The sequence below is a fragment of the Fundulus heteroclitus genome, chromosome 12, assembly GCF_011125445.2.
Source record: "Fundulus heteroclitus isolate FHET01 chromosome 12, MU-UCD_Fhet_4.1, whole genome shotgun sequence".
In the NCBI taxonomy this organism is placed as follows: Eukaryota; Metazoa; Chordata; class Actinopteri; order Cyprinodontiformes; family Fundulidae; genus Fundulus; species Fundulus heteroclitus.
Window position 1 is genome coordinate 32,873,670 of NC_046372.1, and position 15,116 is coordinate 32,888,785.

Below are 15,116 nucleotides of genomic sequence, written 5' to 3' on the forward strand. Positions count from 1 at the left end.
GTCTCCTCTGCAACTTACCAAATTAATATTACCAATATTGTGTGGTTGTTTGTCTAAAATTCAGCCTGTGTGTATAATTTTGGATTAGGCAAAATCCACAACAAATTAAAATTGGTGCATTTGGTTCTTGTCATGAAAATATGTTTTGCAATACCAATGAAATGGTTCAAATGCATCATTAAAAGCACAAAGTGAACGTTGTTCAAGTGGACCAGCAGATATGAACTGCTGATGGAGCTGGAGCTTGTTTTGAAGACTCCTTGCAACTATGATCTAAATTATAAATGTTTTTAAGATGGCAAATATCAAACCTACAGGACAGTTTTATAATTCACATAGATATGTGAACAAAACTGGGCTGTCTTGGAGTTTAAAATAGTTTGCCACTGGACGTATGAGTCACAGTCACATCCTGGTGTGTGCTGAAGTCATTCTAACCACAAATTATTCATCACCAAGAGCATGTTGAAACACCCAGGATTAACAAAGTGTAATGGCTAAACCAAAGGACGATGACAAACTTTACAGTTTGTTGTTGGAAGACAGGTTTTTCCCCCACTGCGCTGTCCTAAGGAGACTGAAAACAGAAGTCTGCCTTTGTTCCTTGTACTTATTCTAAAAATATTTCTGATGAAGCACCAACTATCTGACTAGTATTTTATTTAAAAAAAACTAATTGAAAAGATCTTCAACACTTCTATAGTAACAACAAAATTACACGTCTGCAGTATAGTAAAGATGCGTTTGAAAGTTTCAGTCTCAAACGTTTTGCTGTTATTGGAGCAGTCATTCCATCATTTGATTGGAAAAACGTCTTTGTTGGAAGTTAAAGTTAGCAGTACATTAGAAAATAATATTTTTTCTACCCAATTACAGCGCTTTGCGTCTTCTAAATCCTTGAAAACATTTTTTTTAACATTTTGTCTCGTCTCAGCATGACAAAATCGACTTAATCGAGATTTCACTGGATAGACCAACACAAACTACCACATAATTGTGAAGTGGAAAAAATATATAAAATGTTCACACAAACAACAATCTGAAATGTGAGTTGTTGCATTTCTATTTAGTGTTTGACTCAATACTTTGTAGCACTATTGTTCGCTGCAGTTTTTGGGGTATGTTTCTAGCAATCAAAAGTTTTGCCTATTCTTCTTTTAAAGCTGGCTCTGGCCAAGTCAGATTCAAATATTAGTTTCCATGAACAGCAACCTTCACATCTTGTCACGGATTATAAATTGGATTTAGATCTTGACGGACATTATTTGTTGTTATTTCAACTTTTAATTTTATGCTCTCTCTGTCTTTTTTCTCTTCATAGTAGGTACATCTGGCCTGGCGTTCTGTTTAGCTGTGCAGGGTGGCAGATCATCCGCCATTACCTTCTAACATAGAAATGATTCCTGGATCAATGTGTGCTTCTGTGCTTTTTTTTGTGTCTCTGCTCTGTCTTCTCTAATCCCCAGTGGGTCGAGGCAGATGGCCGTTCACACTGAGCCTGGCTCTGCTGGAGGTTTTTTCTCCCTGTTAAATGTCAGTTTTCTTCTCCGCAAGCTCGATATGAGGGATTGCTGCAAAGCCATCGACAATGCAGACGACAGTCCACTGTGGCTCTACGCTCTATTCAGGAGGAGGGAATGCTGCTTGTCAAGACTTGATGCAATCTACTGGGTCTCCTTAGATAGGAAACGTTTGGATCAAATGACTTTGTAAAGTGACTTGAGATGACATGTGTTGTGAATTGGCGCTGTATAAATAAAATTGAGTTGAATTTAGATTCGAACTTTGACTAAGGCTTGCTAACAAACTGACATGTTTTGAATTTAAATCAACCCATTTTGGCTCTGGTTGTACGTTTGGGGTTCTGCTGAAAGGGGAACATACACCTCTAAAGTCTTTTGAAGCCTCTAACATGTTCCTTCTAGGATTGTGTATCTGTCCCACACCTGCTTCTGTCCCATTTGTCTTCCCATTCTAGCCCTCACTGAGGAAAAGCAACCACATCTGGACGTGTAGCAGAAATTCACAACTTATGTGGGACGTGTGAAACTCTGCAGCTCTTCCAGAGTTACCACAAGCTTCTTGACTGTTTCTCTGATTATCACATGCCTGTGTTGCTAGTTTAGGTGGATGTCTTGGTGGGTTTCAACAAGTGCTATACCTTTTGCATCTTCGGAAGATGGATTGAACAGAGCTTTGTGACATGTTAAAAAGCCTGGGGTACTGTTTTATGACCAAACCCTGTTTTAAACGTCTTGGCAGCTTTATCCCAGACCTGTCTGCTCTGTTCCTTGATTTTCACAATTCTTTTTGTTAACTAATGTTCTCTAACAAACCTTGAAGGGCTTCACAGAGCAGCTGGGTTTATACTGACATTAAGTTAAACACAGCATCTCGGTTTACTAGTTAGGTGACTTCTAAAGGGAGTTTTTTGTTCTGGGTTTTATTTAGAGTATCAGATTAAGGGGACTGGATACATATGGGACACTGACCTCTCAGGTCTCTATTTGTAAACAAGTGGAAAGCAATGTATATGCTTCTTTTTAACATAATTATGCAATAATCTATGTTGATCTAGCCTACAAAAAACCTGAATAAAACACACAGGTCAGTGGTTGTAATGTGACAAAATTTGAAAAAGGTTTAAGGGGAAAGGATACCTTTGTAAGGCACTATTTTCTCTGTTCTGTATAAATAAGGGAACGTTCTTAGGCACAGATGAGAAAACAAATTAAACCTGCTATTGTCAATTTTCCCACAATTTTAATTCACTCTGAGATTGTAAAGCAACACTCACACACACACACACACACACACACACACACACACACACACACACACACACACACACACACACACACACACACAACTGCAAACATACAAGTGCATACAGGAGCATAGGCAATAACATAAGTGTCAAAAGTTGCCCTCAGATTAAATGCATATAGATGTGATTTGGAAACAGACGGCTTGCACTCCTTTTTATGCTATAGTTCATTTGCATAGGAAATTTACAACTAAAACAATAAAGCTTTCATTAGGCATCCAAATACAACATCATATGACAAAAAACACATTTTTCGTAAAGTGATTAAAATAAATGCGTATGCTTGAACATGACAATAACAGAAACTGCATTAATATTTCACATCAAACTTACAATGCGACAGAGGCAAGAGTACCAGTTTAGGGTCCTGGATGCCTTTATGTGTAATATCTTAAATTATATAATTGTTATGGGAACATTAAAACATAACCATTTCATTAAGGTCATGCGTAGACGTCCACCGAAACTCATACTGTGGTTTCACTTTTCCACAAACCAGTCTTCATTCCCACAGAACTCTGTGATTGGTCTGTGCCACTCATGTCCTGCTCGAGCTCGAGCACCGAGGTTTTCAGGGTGCCGTTCGGAGCAGCGGCCCCCGGCACGGTGGTGGGCGCACAGTTCAAAGGATAGGAGCAGCGCTTTGTCTCTCGCTCCGCAGATGCCGCTGCCACTTTCAAGTTGTCTCTGCTGGAGCATCGTCTCTGAGTGCCGTGCATGGCCACTCTGCTGGCAGCAGAGGGCGGCAGAGGGAAGGTCTTGCGGCCTCCGCTGCTGCCCCCGTCGCTCCCCTCGGAGGGGCTGGTGGCTGCCGACTCCCCCGCCCGCTTTCCGTTCGTCAGCAGGCTCGCCTGGTTCTCTGAGAGACTGTGGTGGATGCTGCCGTTCTCGCTGGTGGCCTGCTTGTAAACACCGTGCGACGAATTGAAGTGCTCCGAACCCGTCGGCCCCAAAGCTCCGAGACTGCCGCCCCCTCCAGCAGACCTCAGAGCTTTCAGGCGGTAGTGACCTCTGCCCTCACCTCGATGGTAATGCTGACTACTCCCTTGTTTAGTTCTGCTACTGACTTTTCTTCTCTGGGGATGCACTGGGGCCGAAGAGTTAATGGAGGGGAGAAGAATGTTGTTTGTTGGCTTTGTGATGTTGTCTGTGCTTGTGCTGGTGTTGTTGCCCGTAGGGACTCGCGCCGTGTTGCTTGGATTATCCTGCGCCACCTGCAACAAGTTTGTGAGCTTGCACGGCCCAGGTCCCACGCTGCTGACGCCGCTCGGCGTGGACGAGGACCTGGCTGAGGACGAGTTGTGAGAGTCAGCGGGTGGATGGGAGTTGATGAAGAGCTGGGACCCTTGCTCGCATGTCTGCACTCCGGTTCCGGTGGTGCAGGTGTTGTTTGTGTAGGTGGACATGGGGTGGGAGCGACGGTAGCCCGGGCAGCGGCCCAGCCACGACGCCTGCACGTCGCGCCTTCGGAAGCAGTAGTGCACCACCAGAAACACCCCCAGAACCGTGGCAACTATCCCGTAGAGACAGCTGAACAGCAAGCTCGTGCGTCCTGTTAGCCACACTGCCATGGCTCCACAACACCAAAGGGCCACAAACAGGAAGTGGGTGGCTACCAGCACGGAGAACTGTGTCTTCAGCGAGTACTGATCCTCTGGAGGCACGGCTGGGGTTATGGGTCTCCCCGCTGAGTCCGTGGAGAGCAGGCTGGTGCTTCCTGCCAATGCAGGAAGGCCCTCGGTCCCTGGAGAGGACAGGGTGGTTGCTGTGCATTCTTTGGACACACGGTGCCTCAGGGGAAACACGGTGCACAGGAAATAAATCCAAGTCACCAACACCACTAAACCAGCAGGGACAAAGAAAGACCCGAGACTTGAGCGCCAGATCAGCCAGCAGCTGGAGGAAAAGAACAACGCAAAAAAGATAGTCAGCGCAAAACAATGATTTCTTTGTGTATTTAACATTGAACGGTTCACTGCCGCACCAAGCAAAACAAAACAAAGTCAAAAGTCAAATTGCTAGGGGATAAAACAGCAATTCACTTACTAAGGGCTATTGTCTCCATAGTTGTTGACATTGACAGCCGCGGTGATTCCACAAATGATCAGAGGAACTCCGTCGGCTATTAAATAGAACCTAGAACAACAAAGGGAAACACTGTGAGCACAGCTCCTGGACCCTAATAAATCAAGGTTGTCTGTTCTGCAGGAAGCTGTAGGAGGTTTGTATTAATGGTAGAGCACTTTACATCTTGAACTGGATTCTCAAAAGCAGCCCATAGCCTTTCAAAGCAGTGAATTAGTCATTTTTATTTAGTGAGTCAGATGTGACAAACAAAAGATCTCCTTCAGCGCCATTACCTAAAATAGTCATGTTTTCTTACAGTGCTTAGACTGTACAGAACACAGGCGTGGCCACTCCCTTCCACTGCCTTGGAACACAAAAAAAATAAATGCAAAAGTTGTTTGAGGCAATGTAGCTTTTTTGCTTTGCCTACTGTTTAAAGAGGCACCCTGGGTCTGGCAGGAGGCACATTATTCATGTTTAAAACTACTACTGCACAGGATGCTGTGTAATATATAAAGGGACTAACTGGTCTATGATGATCTAAAACAATAACATTGCTAAATTTTTATGTTTTTGACCCCTGTGTTTGGTAACAATCTGAGCAGCGTAATCTACCATGCTGTTACTGAAAAGACTGTCAAAAGGGTCAAAGCCCATGCCAAAGGTTAGTGATTTATCACCTCCTGAGACCTTTTGGTTCTGCAGACAACAAAGGGACTGACCACTGCAGTCCATGGTGGTCAGGGGTAAATTGTATAATTGCGGTTTTAAGATCATAGGCAAAGGGAAAAGAAAGTTTGGGGAACAAAGGGGAAATTGTGATGAAGACAGAGCAGTCCTTGAATCATTCAACTCAAATTTATGACAAGTCTCACAGTTTCTGTTCTGTTGGTGTCACAAATTCTTCCTCTACACATTTCTAAAATTATCCGGTCAGATGTCTTTTTCGAGCCCCACAGCTGTACTCTGTGAGTTCCCCCTCTAGGTTTTCTAAAATCAGTAGGCCTATGGTTATCGGGCACAATGACTGCCTTTATACGAGCGTAGTTTGGGTGGCCCAGCATGGGAGCCTCTGCAACGGTCTAAAGCATAGCAACCATACTGACATGGTAAAGGAAGTGGGTGAAGGATCATGGGTGGCTTGTTCGCTGACCTGAGCATAGGTCGCTGAGTAGGTGGAGGGGAAGGCTCTCCCTCCATCTGTCGGGGTGTTCTCCACACTGCCTCTTTGTAAATGACCCTGGCGCTGACCCCGATCCACAGCAGCGTGGACAGTGAAGAGTAGTGAAGGGCAATGCCCACCTGTCATGTAGAGCAGCAGAGTGATGAGGTGTGAAGTGTAAAATAACAAAAAAAAGGTTCAACATTTCATCCTAAAGTAAAACTTACTGCCTGACAGACTAGAGGATAACTAGTTAGGCTTATGCCTCCTGCATAGATAGCTGATGTCATGGCGATGTGGAAACAGGTATTCAGCAAGGTGTGCCAACTTTTTCTTGATATCTGTATTGAGCTGTAGAAAACATAAAAACAAAAAAGAATATAAGAAAGAGCAATGGCAAACAGCCGTTTCTAGCAGGAAGTCTGTATGACCAGCACACTCCAGCACCTGTGGTGTAGGATGTGCGTGATGATGATGGTGAAGAGGCAGAGAAGCAGCACTGCAGTGCACGCGTAGACCACAGGGTGGAGCACCGTCACAGAGACTGAGCTGGAGTTGGGGAAGGTTGGCACTTCCTACAGAGAAATCAAAAGCGAGCCAGATGAAGCTTTCAGCAACGTTTTGTCCCAGTGATCCTGACTTTGAGATTCCCCTACCTGCAGCACGGCATAGTTGCCGAGCACAGAGCAGCGCATAGTGGAAGTGCTGCTGTCGCTGCGAACGAGCTGGCAGCCCTGCTGACTCCAGCCTCCCTGCTTCCCTGGTGCTGTGTGGCTCCACTGGGCCGCCACTGCATCGGTGCCCGGGGTCAAGTGGCGCAGAGACACCCAGATGGGATCAGAGTAGTTCCACATGGTGCAGCCGTCTGTCAGTGGGAGATGTTGGTCAGCATAAAATGACACAGATTTATCTCCGTTTTAGGCACAAAAATTGGGAATCGTATTACTGCGAAGAGGTAAAACAATAGCAAAGCTTGCAAGAAAAGGGAAAGGATCCAAAATGAAGAACAAATTGTGTTCCTGTAATTTAATGGTCACTTGACCAATATAATTTTTTTTTTTTTTTTTTTTTTACAATAGAAGTGTTTAAATATCGAGTCTATAGGGGACAATGAGCAGGATTTGATAACTTTCGCCTAGTGCAATGTTGCAAAGCCTAAAATAGATGTTCTAAAGCATCCCATTATCAGAATTTTGATTTGTAGATACTTGAAAAAATAAACTTCATGACTACTAGCTTGTTTAAAACAGTCCTAAAGAAATTTAAGATTATTTTTTTTTTAATCCTAATTCACACTTCAGCCATAGCAACATTCGCAAATAAAATATGACAACCTAAGATTACTGATGGCCCCTTTCTTTGCCAAACCTTCTCGAGGTAGTAAAATTGCATGATTATTGTGGTTTAACAAAACTGATAAAGTTTACAGAAAATACAATTTGAAATAGAATGACAATATGCTTTATTAATGTTATACACACATCAAACGGAAATCAAAGGGGGCATATCATGCTTTTAAGCTCTTCCTTTTCACATTGAAATCATTCAGTTGTGATCTATATTAAGTGGAAATGCAGTGCGTTGGCCTGAATTCCTCATTATTCTTGTCCCACTGTCCCACTTTGTCCCTCTTCTGGTGTGACTGAGAGCAATTCGATTTGGTGCCGTCTCTTTAAATGCAAAAGGCGGCACTTCGCACCTATGTGACGTAATTGTTAAAAAAAATTAATAAGCAATAGGGAAAACTTATATGCTCCAAGCAGAATATAAAGATAGCTATGCAGTCCCCGGAGAGACTATATTAATGATTTCTTCCCTACTGGAGAAGGCAAGTAGAAGGCAAGTACACAATAAAATGCATTTGAGGGCTAACAAATTGGATTTTGCATGATATGTCCCCTTCAAATTAAGTATATTTTTTGTCTTTTTTACCGAGGCCTACAAAGATGACGGGAGTGTTGACACTTCGTCTGCGGGATTGTTCAGCAGCATTGCTTGAGTTTGGCAGCAGAGGAAAAAAGCTTCCAGTTCTGAAAGCCACAAACTGCAGCTTACAGTCCACAGCAGCATCCGGGGGAAACAAAGTGGCTGGAAGAGTCACAGACGCCAGGGCTACAGAATTCTAAAGAAAACAACAAAAAAAGCATGCAGATCATTCTTAATGAAGTTCATGATAAAGGTTCAATGCAAAATAAATATATCTGATTGCTAATGGAGCAGCAGAAAGAAAAGGGGCGTGCGAGAAAAGCCTCACCTTCAGGGGAAAGTTGTTGAGGGATGTGTTATGGGAGCCTGTGCTGCAGCGGAAATGAAGAAGTTGTCGAGGAGCAGGCTCTGATACCTCCACTCCTGGACGTCCCGCTGGCACGTCGCGGCGGTAATATGCAGTGCAGGTTATACCAGTGTAGTGGGCTGGTCGGATCAGGTGGGCTTCAATCACTATGTTCTTAGACACCTGTGAAAATCAAATCAAATATTATAGGGAAGAAATGTTCCCACAATGCTGTGTGTGTTGAAACATGACAATTTAAGACAAGCCATAGCTTTGTTTTATCACACAAGCAAAATCCATAATCAAAACCACCTACATATTCTCATAAGTGCCATACAATACTGTTATAACCGGAAGAGAGCAAACATGATGATCAAATACCAGTGTATATAACAGATGAAAACTCAGATCAATAGTCCTTCGTACCATAGAGAAGTCTTGAGATCGACCGTGTAGCTGAGGCCAAGCTAAGGTCTCCAGAGAGTAGACGATGGAGCTGCATGCGCTTTTCTCTCTCTGAGCAAGCGCAAGGATCTGGTCATCCACCTGCATCATGTTGCTGCCTATATCAACGATCACCTCTGACAACTGCAACAAACACAGCTTGCTTGTCATCATCTTTAAGGATGAGATGGTCACTGAATACATATTTCATACATAAGAATCAAACTTCAAAGCACTGCAGTTTTAAACACGGTTCAGTTTTAAAAGCTGTATATAGGTAATGCTTTTCTACTACTTAGTATTTACACAACTGCACATAAATTGTTGGTGATGTTGCCCTGACGGCAACACTCTTCAGTAAGAAAATAGTTACTGTGGCTATTTTTGTAATCTGACTGACAGGTTTAAAACTGTGGTCAAAGGAAATCGCAAAAGCTGTGAGAAGCTTTAGAATACAGTTTTTTTGTAGGGGTATGTTGCAGCAAAACTGTTCAGTTTGATCATTTTAAAGAGACCAATTCTAGGGTCTAAGGGTCTATTTACTTTGCAAGGAATACACGCATAGTAAAGCTAAGAGTGCAAATTGTTAATATAAAAATGCTGCACAGACTTTAAAAAGTCAGCTCTGTAAATGTGTTTTTTTCCCTAGCTGCTAATAAACTTCTTTAGAGCTACAATAGAAAGCATCTTGTGCCTTGTGACAGTGTGGTATGGGAACTTGGGTGCATGGTTGGTGAGGACAGCACAGGGGATTGTGGGATACCGTCTGCAAGATCTGGACACGGTTTATGCAGCACAAGTCCAGAAAAGGGGTTAGATGCATTGTCACAGACCCCGCACACCCGGCCAGGGAACTGTTTGTCCCACTTACATCAGGTAAAGGATTGAGGAACATTAAAACAAAAAGTAATAGACTTGAAAACAGGTTCTTTCCTAAAGCCACGATGGCTTTTTGATGCCCCCTGCTGGAAATCAAATAAATCATCAGCCCAGTTCATATTCTGTAACATGTTTACAAACATGTTCCCACAGGTTTATGATTCGATTGAAAGTAATTCACAATGTCTTTCACATGCTAATGTCTATCATACACTTTTAGTTTAATTGCAGGGCTGTGTAACATGGACTGCTCTCTATCACACATGTTGAGACTGGGCCTCTCTGTCTTATTTAAATAATAAAAAATACTCCCCTACAGTTAGGTTACAGCTTTTAAACCAGATGTTTTTCCTAAATAAATTGCACAATGTTAGAAACTATTTAAAATGGGTCTTGAAAAATTATATTTCATACTTATAAGAAAGGGAGATGGGCTTATTTCTGCTATTTCTAAATGCCTTTATTCTGTGACCTGGGGTACTTTGCTTATTTTTTAGTACCACAGAGTGAGATAGCTCTGTAACTTTGGGCTTTTTTGAGATAATCTTTGTTAAGACAAGTTTTAATTGATCTAGAAATAAAAAAAAAGTATTTTGTTGTTATTTGTTAATTTTTAAAAAAAGAAATTCATTCAGAAACAGGCCCTAAAATCTCAGATTGGTACATCTCAAAATTAAATGATTGTTAAAAAAACCCTCAAACTTTGAGACCTTTCTCACCTGTTGCAGCTGTCTGATATATTCCATAAGCTTCTCCATAATCTTTGCGATGTACAGCACATCCATCGAGTCAGTGAAACCAGCCACCTCCAGCGTGTACGTCCGCACTTGATGGGCTACAGTCACCGCATTGGATGCATTGATGGGTGTCTGAGATGCAGAAGTAAATCAGGGTTAGTTGTGCTGTCAGGTCATGACTCTGCACACGGTGGCATCAACACCATCACTAACCAAGATGAAGGTATGAAGGACACGCGTGATGCCGTTGGTGTACTGACAGCTGGAGTAGTCGCCGTCGAGCCACTTTCCGGAGTGGTCACAGTATCGGGAGGCCTTTTTCTGCTCCGCTACCACCTCCACAGAAAAGGAGGGGTAGGGATGCTGAAGACAGTACTGATGGGAGGTAATGCCAGCCAGAGTTCTTGGCCATCTGCGGAATAATAAAAAAACAACATATGTTTAGCGAAAAGTTAAAACTTAAATCTACTGCGACTGACTGCAACTGACCTGAACTCCCCACGGTTGTTAATAACTTTGTCTTCTGGGCAGAAGGCGGCGCTGTTCTCCAGCGCTAAAATTTCAACAGTGCGAGAGGTGTTTCCCCGCCCGGTAGTAACCACACACTCCCACTGTCCGCTTGCCTCCACGTGAACGTTGAATAGTATAAGCTCACTGAATGCAAACAGATTGTTAAAAAAATTCAGATGTTTTTTTAAAAAAATTCAATTTGAACAATACATCAGAAACAGTTTCACGAAGAGGAGCAGTTACCGTACCTGGTGATGAAGGTGCAATCATGCACCACACTGTCCTCCAGCTGGACACCTCTCTCGGGGTCAGACGTCACCACCTGACCATTGTGACGCCAGTGTAAGCTGGTGAACTTGTCCACCAAAGCAGCCGTGCAGTGGAAGGGCAGCCGGTCGCCTCTGAAGACGACCTGACGCTGGGACGGCAGCAGCGACAAGGTGTGCAGCTCCAGTGGACCATCTGAGCAACACGGTGTGAAAGCACAAATATTTCACCATTACAGCTCACACAGGAAAGCGGACTGAAGTCTCACAATCCACATTCAGCTAAATGTTTCCTCATTTGAAAAAAAAAAGTATTTATAGCCCTGGAATTTTCCCGCTTACTGTGACTGAACAACCAAAAACATATTTGTATCTTCTTGAGGTTTTGTGTGATTGAATAATACAAAGCAGTATGTAGTTGTGAGATGGAGGTGAGTTCTAGGTGAAATGATAAATTATCTATTTTTCAAAAGTAGATAAAAAATATTTTGGTCTAAGTCGACACTGTTCAGTCAAAAGTCCTATTTCGAGAGTTTATGGAAATATTCAATCTTTGCACTTTGTAACAAAGCTCAAGCTCATCAGGCTGTGGGAGAGCGTCTCTCAAAAGCAACCAGTTATATATAGCTTTGGACTTTGACGGGGCCATTCAGACCAAACACAAAAATATGCTTGGTCTGAACAAATTCCTAAACCTTTCCTTTAACGCTTGTTTAGGGTTCTCCTGTCGGAAAGGATTCTTACCCATCATCTGTAACTAGCTTCCCCATCACTAACGAATGATGGCATCCCCAGAGCATGATCCTGCAACCACCATGTTTTAAAGTAGGGATGGTGCTTCCCCAGTGATTGTGCAGTTGTTAGTTTTGCAATTGGTTGCCATAGGTTTCATTTAGTAGCATCACAGTAAAAGGGATGAAAAGAAATGACTGGCATACTTTTAAATTTCTTTTGAAAGCAATACATTATATTCTCTCACATCTCACTTACCTACATCTTGTTGGTCCATCACATAAACCGACAGAAATTATCCTCAAGTTTGTGGTTTGTGAGAAACATTTGCAAAAGTCCAAGCCGTGTGAATACTTTTTCCAAGGAACTGTTATCAGCTTGCTATTCAGCAGCCAACTGGATGCAGACAGCAGAAGTTTTAACTCAACCCATAGGGATGGCTGTCAGCATGCATTGCTGATACTACAAGATTAACTACTGCTGGGGTAAAAGTTCTAAATAGCTAAGACGGTCTAGAACTTCATTATCCAGTGACTGTCATTTGCATGGTATTGCTCTCTGAACTAAAGCGGTAACCCGCCTCATTCCTGCACTTAAATGCTGCCAGTTCCTCACCACAGCTTAGCTGACTTTCTCTCAGTCTTTGCAGGGGCTTTCCCCTCAGGGTCCTGGGGAAGGCACACAGGGTTTCGTCTCCCACACGCACTGAGCGCCTGCGAAAGAAACTCGGCATCCAGCGCAGCCCACAGTCACAGGCCAAGTAGTCTGACTCGAAGTTTCTGCAATGGGAATGGCCATTCATTAAAAGAGGTTATGCTCGCTCTACCTCTGGTTAAACTCATGGAAACACATGAAAATCAAATGAGACAAATGCATGGCATTATGTGTTTTAACAGATAAAAAAGAAATTAATTTGGATGGTACCTTGCAACAGTGTTCACAACCTTTTCACTTTTGATGACATTACAACCACAAACTTCTGCATGTTTTATTAAGAAATTAACACAAAGTGATGCATAACAAGGAAGGGGAAGGAGAAAACGATAAAACTTTTTTTTTCTTTTTAAAACTTTACCCCTTTTTAATCCAATACCCACAAAATAAAGGTTCTGTGCCACCAAGTCCCTCATGAATCACCTAATTAGTAAACGGATTCAACCTTTGTATAATTTAATCTCACTAATTTTACCGCTGCTCTATGAAGGCCTCATAGATTTGTGAGAGATGAATAGTGAACAAACAGCATCACGAAGACAAAGGAACACCGCGGAAAGGGAGAATGCTGCAGAGGAGTTTAAACTAGGCTTCAGTTATAAAACAATAACAGATCTTTAAACCCTGAACATAAAGAATTGCTTAGATCAAAGCATTTTTATGTTAGAATGGCCCAGTCAAAGTCCAGACCAAAATCCAACTAAGAATCTGCCATAAGACCTTAACGTTGCTATTCATAGACACTCTCTATTCAATCAGACTAAGCTTTAGCTATTTTGTAAAAAGAGATGTGCAAAGGCTAAGGAAATCCTTCTTTCATGCCAGTGAAAGTAGGGACCAGGGGATGATTTTAACCTGTATAAAGGGTCAAGAGAAGACTTTTTCTTTGAATTTGAAATTAGACATTGCTTTTGGTGGTCTTTCACATAAAATCCTAACAAAAGATCTTAAAGTTTGTGGCTGTAACATGACAAAATGTGTAAAAGTTGAAGATCTTTCATTAGCTTTCAAAAAGAGTGTGTTGTTTTTATTTAGTCATAGATTTGAGTCAGGTCATCATTTTATTGCTCACACTAGCTTGAGGGAAGGCAGCTCCTCAAAAACCCCTTGATCCAGGGTTGAGATGATGTTGCCAGAGAGGTTCCTGTGAGAAACACACATGATACATAAATAATTTATTTCAAAACCCCAGAAACAGGTCAGAGTTGAACATATTTTATGTAAGTGGTGGGTCTGTGTCTTACAGTTTACTGAGGTTGGTCAGTCCCAGGAACATGTCTGCAGTCAGGCAGCCGATGCGGTTGTTGGACAGGTCGCTAAAAGTGTGAAACAACAAAGGAATGTGTTAGCTGTTATCAAATTACTGTCTCCCTGGCAACAGATTGTTGTGTCTTGACTCATTCTGTGCCCACAGATGCAATATTACATATCCATTTGACATCCAGCTGAACTTCGCAGGACCTCCTCGGTGTCTGCAGAGACCACTGCAGAACGCAGACTTAATTTCAGAATCATAGACCGCTCAAATCTAAACAGTCCCAGGCACTTTCCCTTATCAGGACCCCAAAGGATCCGAGGAAAGCTTTATCATAAGCAGGGTAAAGCAGGGCCCCTGTTCTACAGTCCACCCTGAGTGTGATGTATAGCTTGAAGCCAGGAGGGATCTGCTCTGCTGCAACCTCTGACACTACCCAGCAGAGAGCTGTCCAGAGCATGTGTTTATCTCCCCCTGTTTGTTTTGAGAAGCCCCAGACCTTGCAGGGAAAATACAAGAAGAAGGAGGGAGGGACGAGGACTCACGCAGCGTAGCGCAGACAAACACTTTCGACCCACGCTACAACGTAGCATCAGGGTACAGACGTACAAGACTGGAGCAGCAAGCTGCTGCACAAGTTTGGCTGGTCACATTTTCTACAGAGGCCTTAGGGATGGCATCCTGTAGTTTTCACTGGTGTCCTAATTAGCATTTTTTTAAAACCTTCACGTTCAAACAGATTTTAGTCGCCGCATATAACACACCGCATCTGTCATGAGCTTTAACTGAGTTACTGACCTCTGGACAAAAACCTAGAATTGTTTGCTTTGTATGTGACTGGACTTTGAGGCACGTTTCTACATCTACTCACAGCTTCCGAAGCTCGGACAGGCCTTGGAAGGCTCCGGGCATGATGGTGCTGATTAGGTTGTGCTTCAGATCCCTGGAAACAGAAAAGGAGATGTGTTAGTATATGTGTGCAGAGATGAAATAAATAAATGTTTATTGGATTGACTGTTTTATCAATGATTCTGAAAGGTGACCTTGAGTGTTGAGAAAGACGCCTATAAATAAAACGCATTATTGTTATTATTAAATAAATAAAAATCACAAAGCTTGACGTGTCATTTTGGGATTTGCTGTTCTGCTTTCTTTCTGTGCGCAGCATGTTCAGTTTTGTATTGCATGACTGGAGAGACCAGCCTGTTCACACATCTTAGGGTGAAATGCTGAGCTTGAGGGGGCATTTTT

General features: G+C 42.6%; 1 protein-coding gene across 1 annotated transcript; it reads right to left on the minus strand.

The window, feature by feature from the left end:
* Nucleotides 1–2,746: 2,746 nt before the first annotated feature.
* LOC118564971 (adhesion G protein-coupled receptor A2-like) lies at nucleotides 2,747–14,802 on the minus strand. Its single transcript, XM_036144475.1, has 17 exons — nucleotides 14,737–14,802; nucleotides 13,855–13,926; nucleotides 13,683–13,754; nucleotides 12,512–12,675; nucleotides 11,147–11,360; nucleotides 10,878–11,042; nucleotides 10,602–10,800; nucleotides 10,371–10,520; nucleotides 8,755–8,916; nucleotides 8,311–8,511; nucleotides 7,989–8,178; nucleotides 6,713–6,921; nucleotides 6,504–6,631; nucleotides 6,284–6,407; nucleotides 6,048–6,196; nucleotides 4,874–4,963; nucleotides 2,747–4,723 (listed from the first exon to the last, which is right to left on the minus strand). The coding sequence occupies exons 1-17, from the start codon at nucleotides 14,775–14,777 to the stop codon at nucleotides 3,295–3,297; spliced, it is 3,759 nt and encodes a 1,252-aa protein (XP_036000368.1). The 5' UTR covers nucleotides 14,778–14,802; the 3' UTR covers nucleotides 2,747–3,294.
* Nucleotides 14,803–15,116: the final 314 nt, after the last annotated feature.

Excerpts from the sequence above, each read along its gene's own strand:
- LOC118564971 (XM_036144475.1), bottom strand. The coding sequence starts at position 14,777 with ATGCCCGGAGCCTTCCAAGGCCTGTCCGAGCTTCGGAAGCT. Across the intron at positions 6,922-7,988 it reads CGTCATCTTTGTAGGCCTCG|ACGGCTGCACCATGTGGAAC; the intron begins GTAAAAAAGACA and ends TCCCACTGACAG. Across the intron at positions 6,632-6,712 it reads GCAACTATGCCGTGCTGCAG|GAAGTGCCAACCTTCCCCAA; the intron begins GTAGGGGAATCT and ends ATTTCTCTGTAG.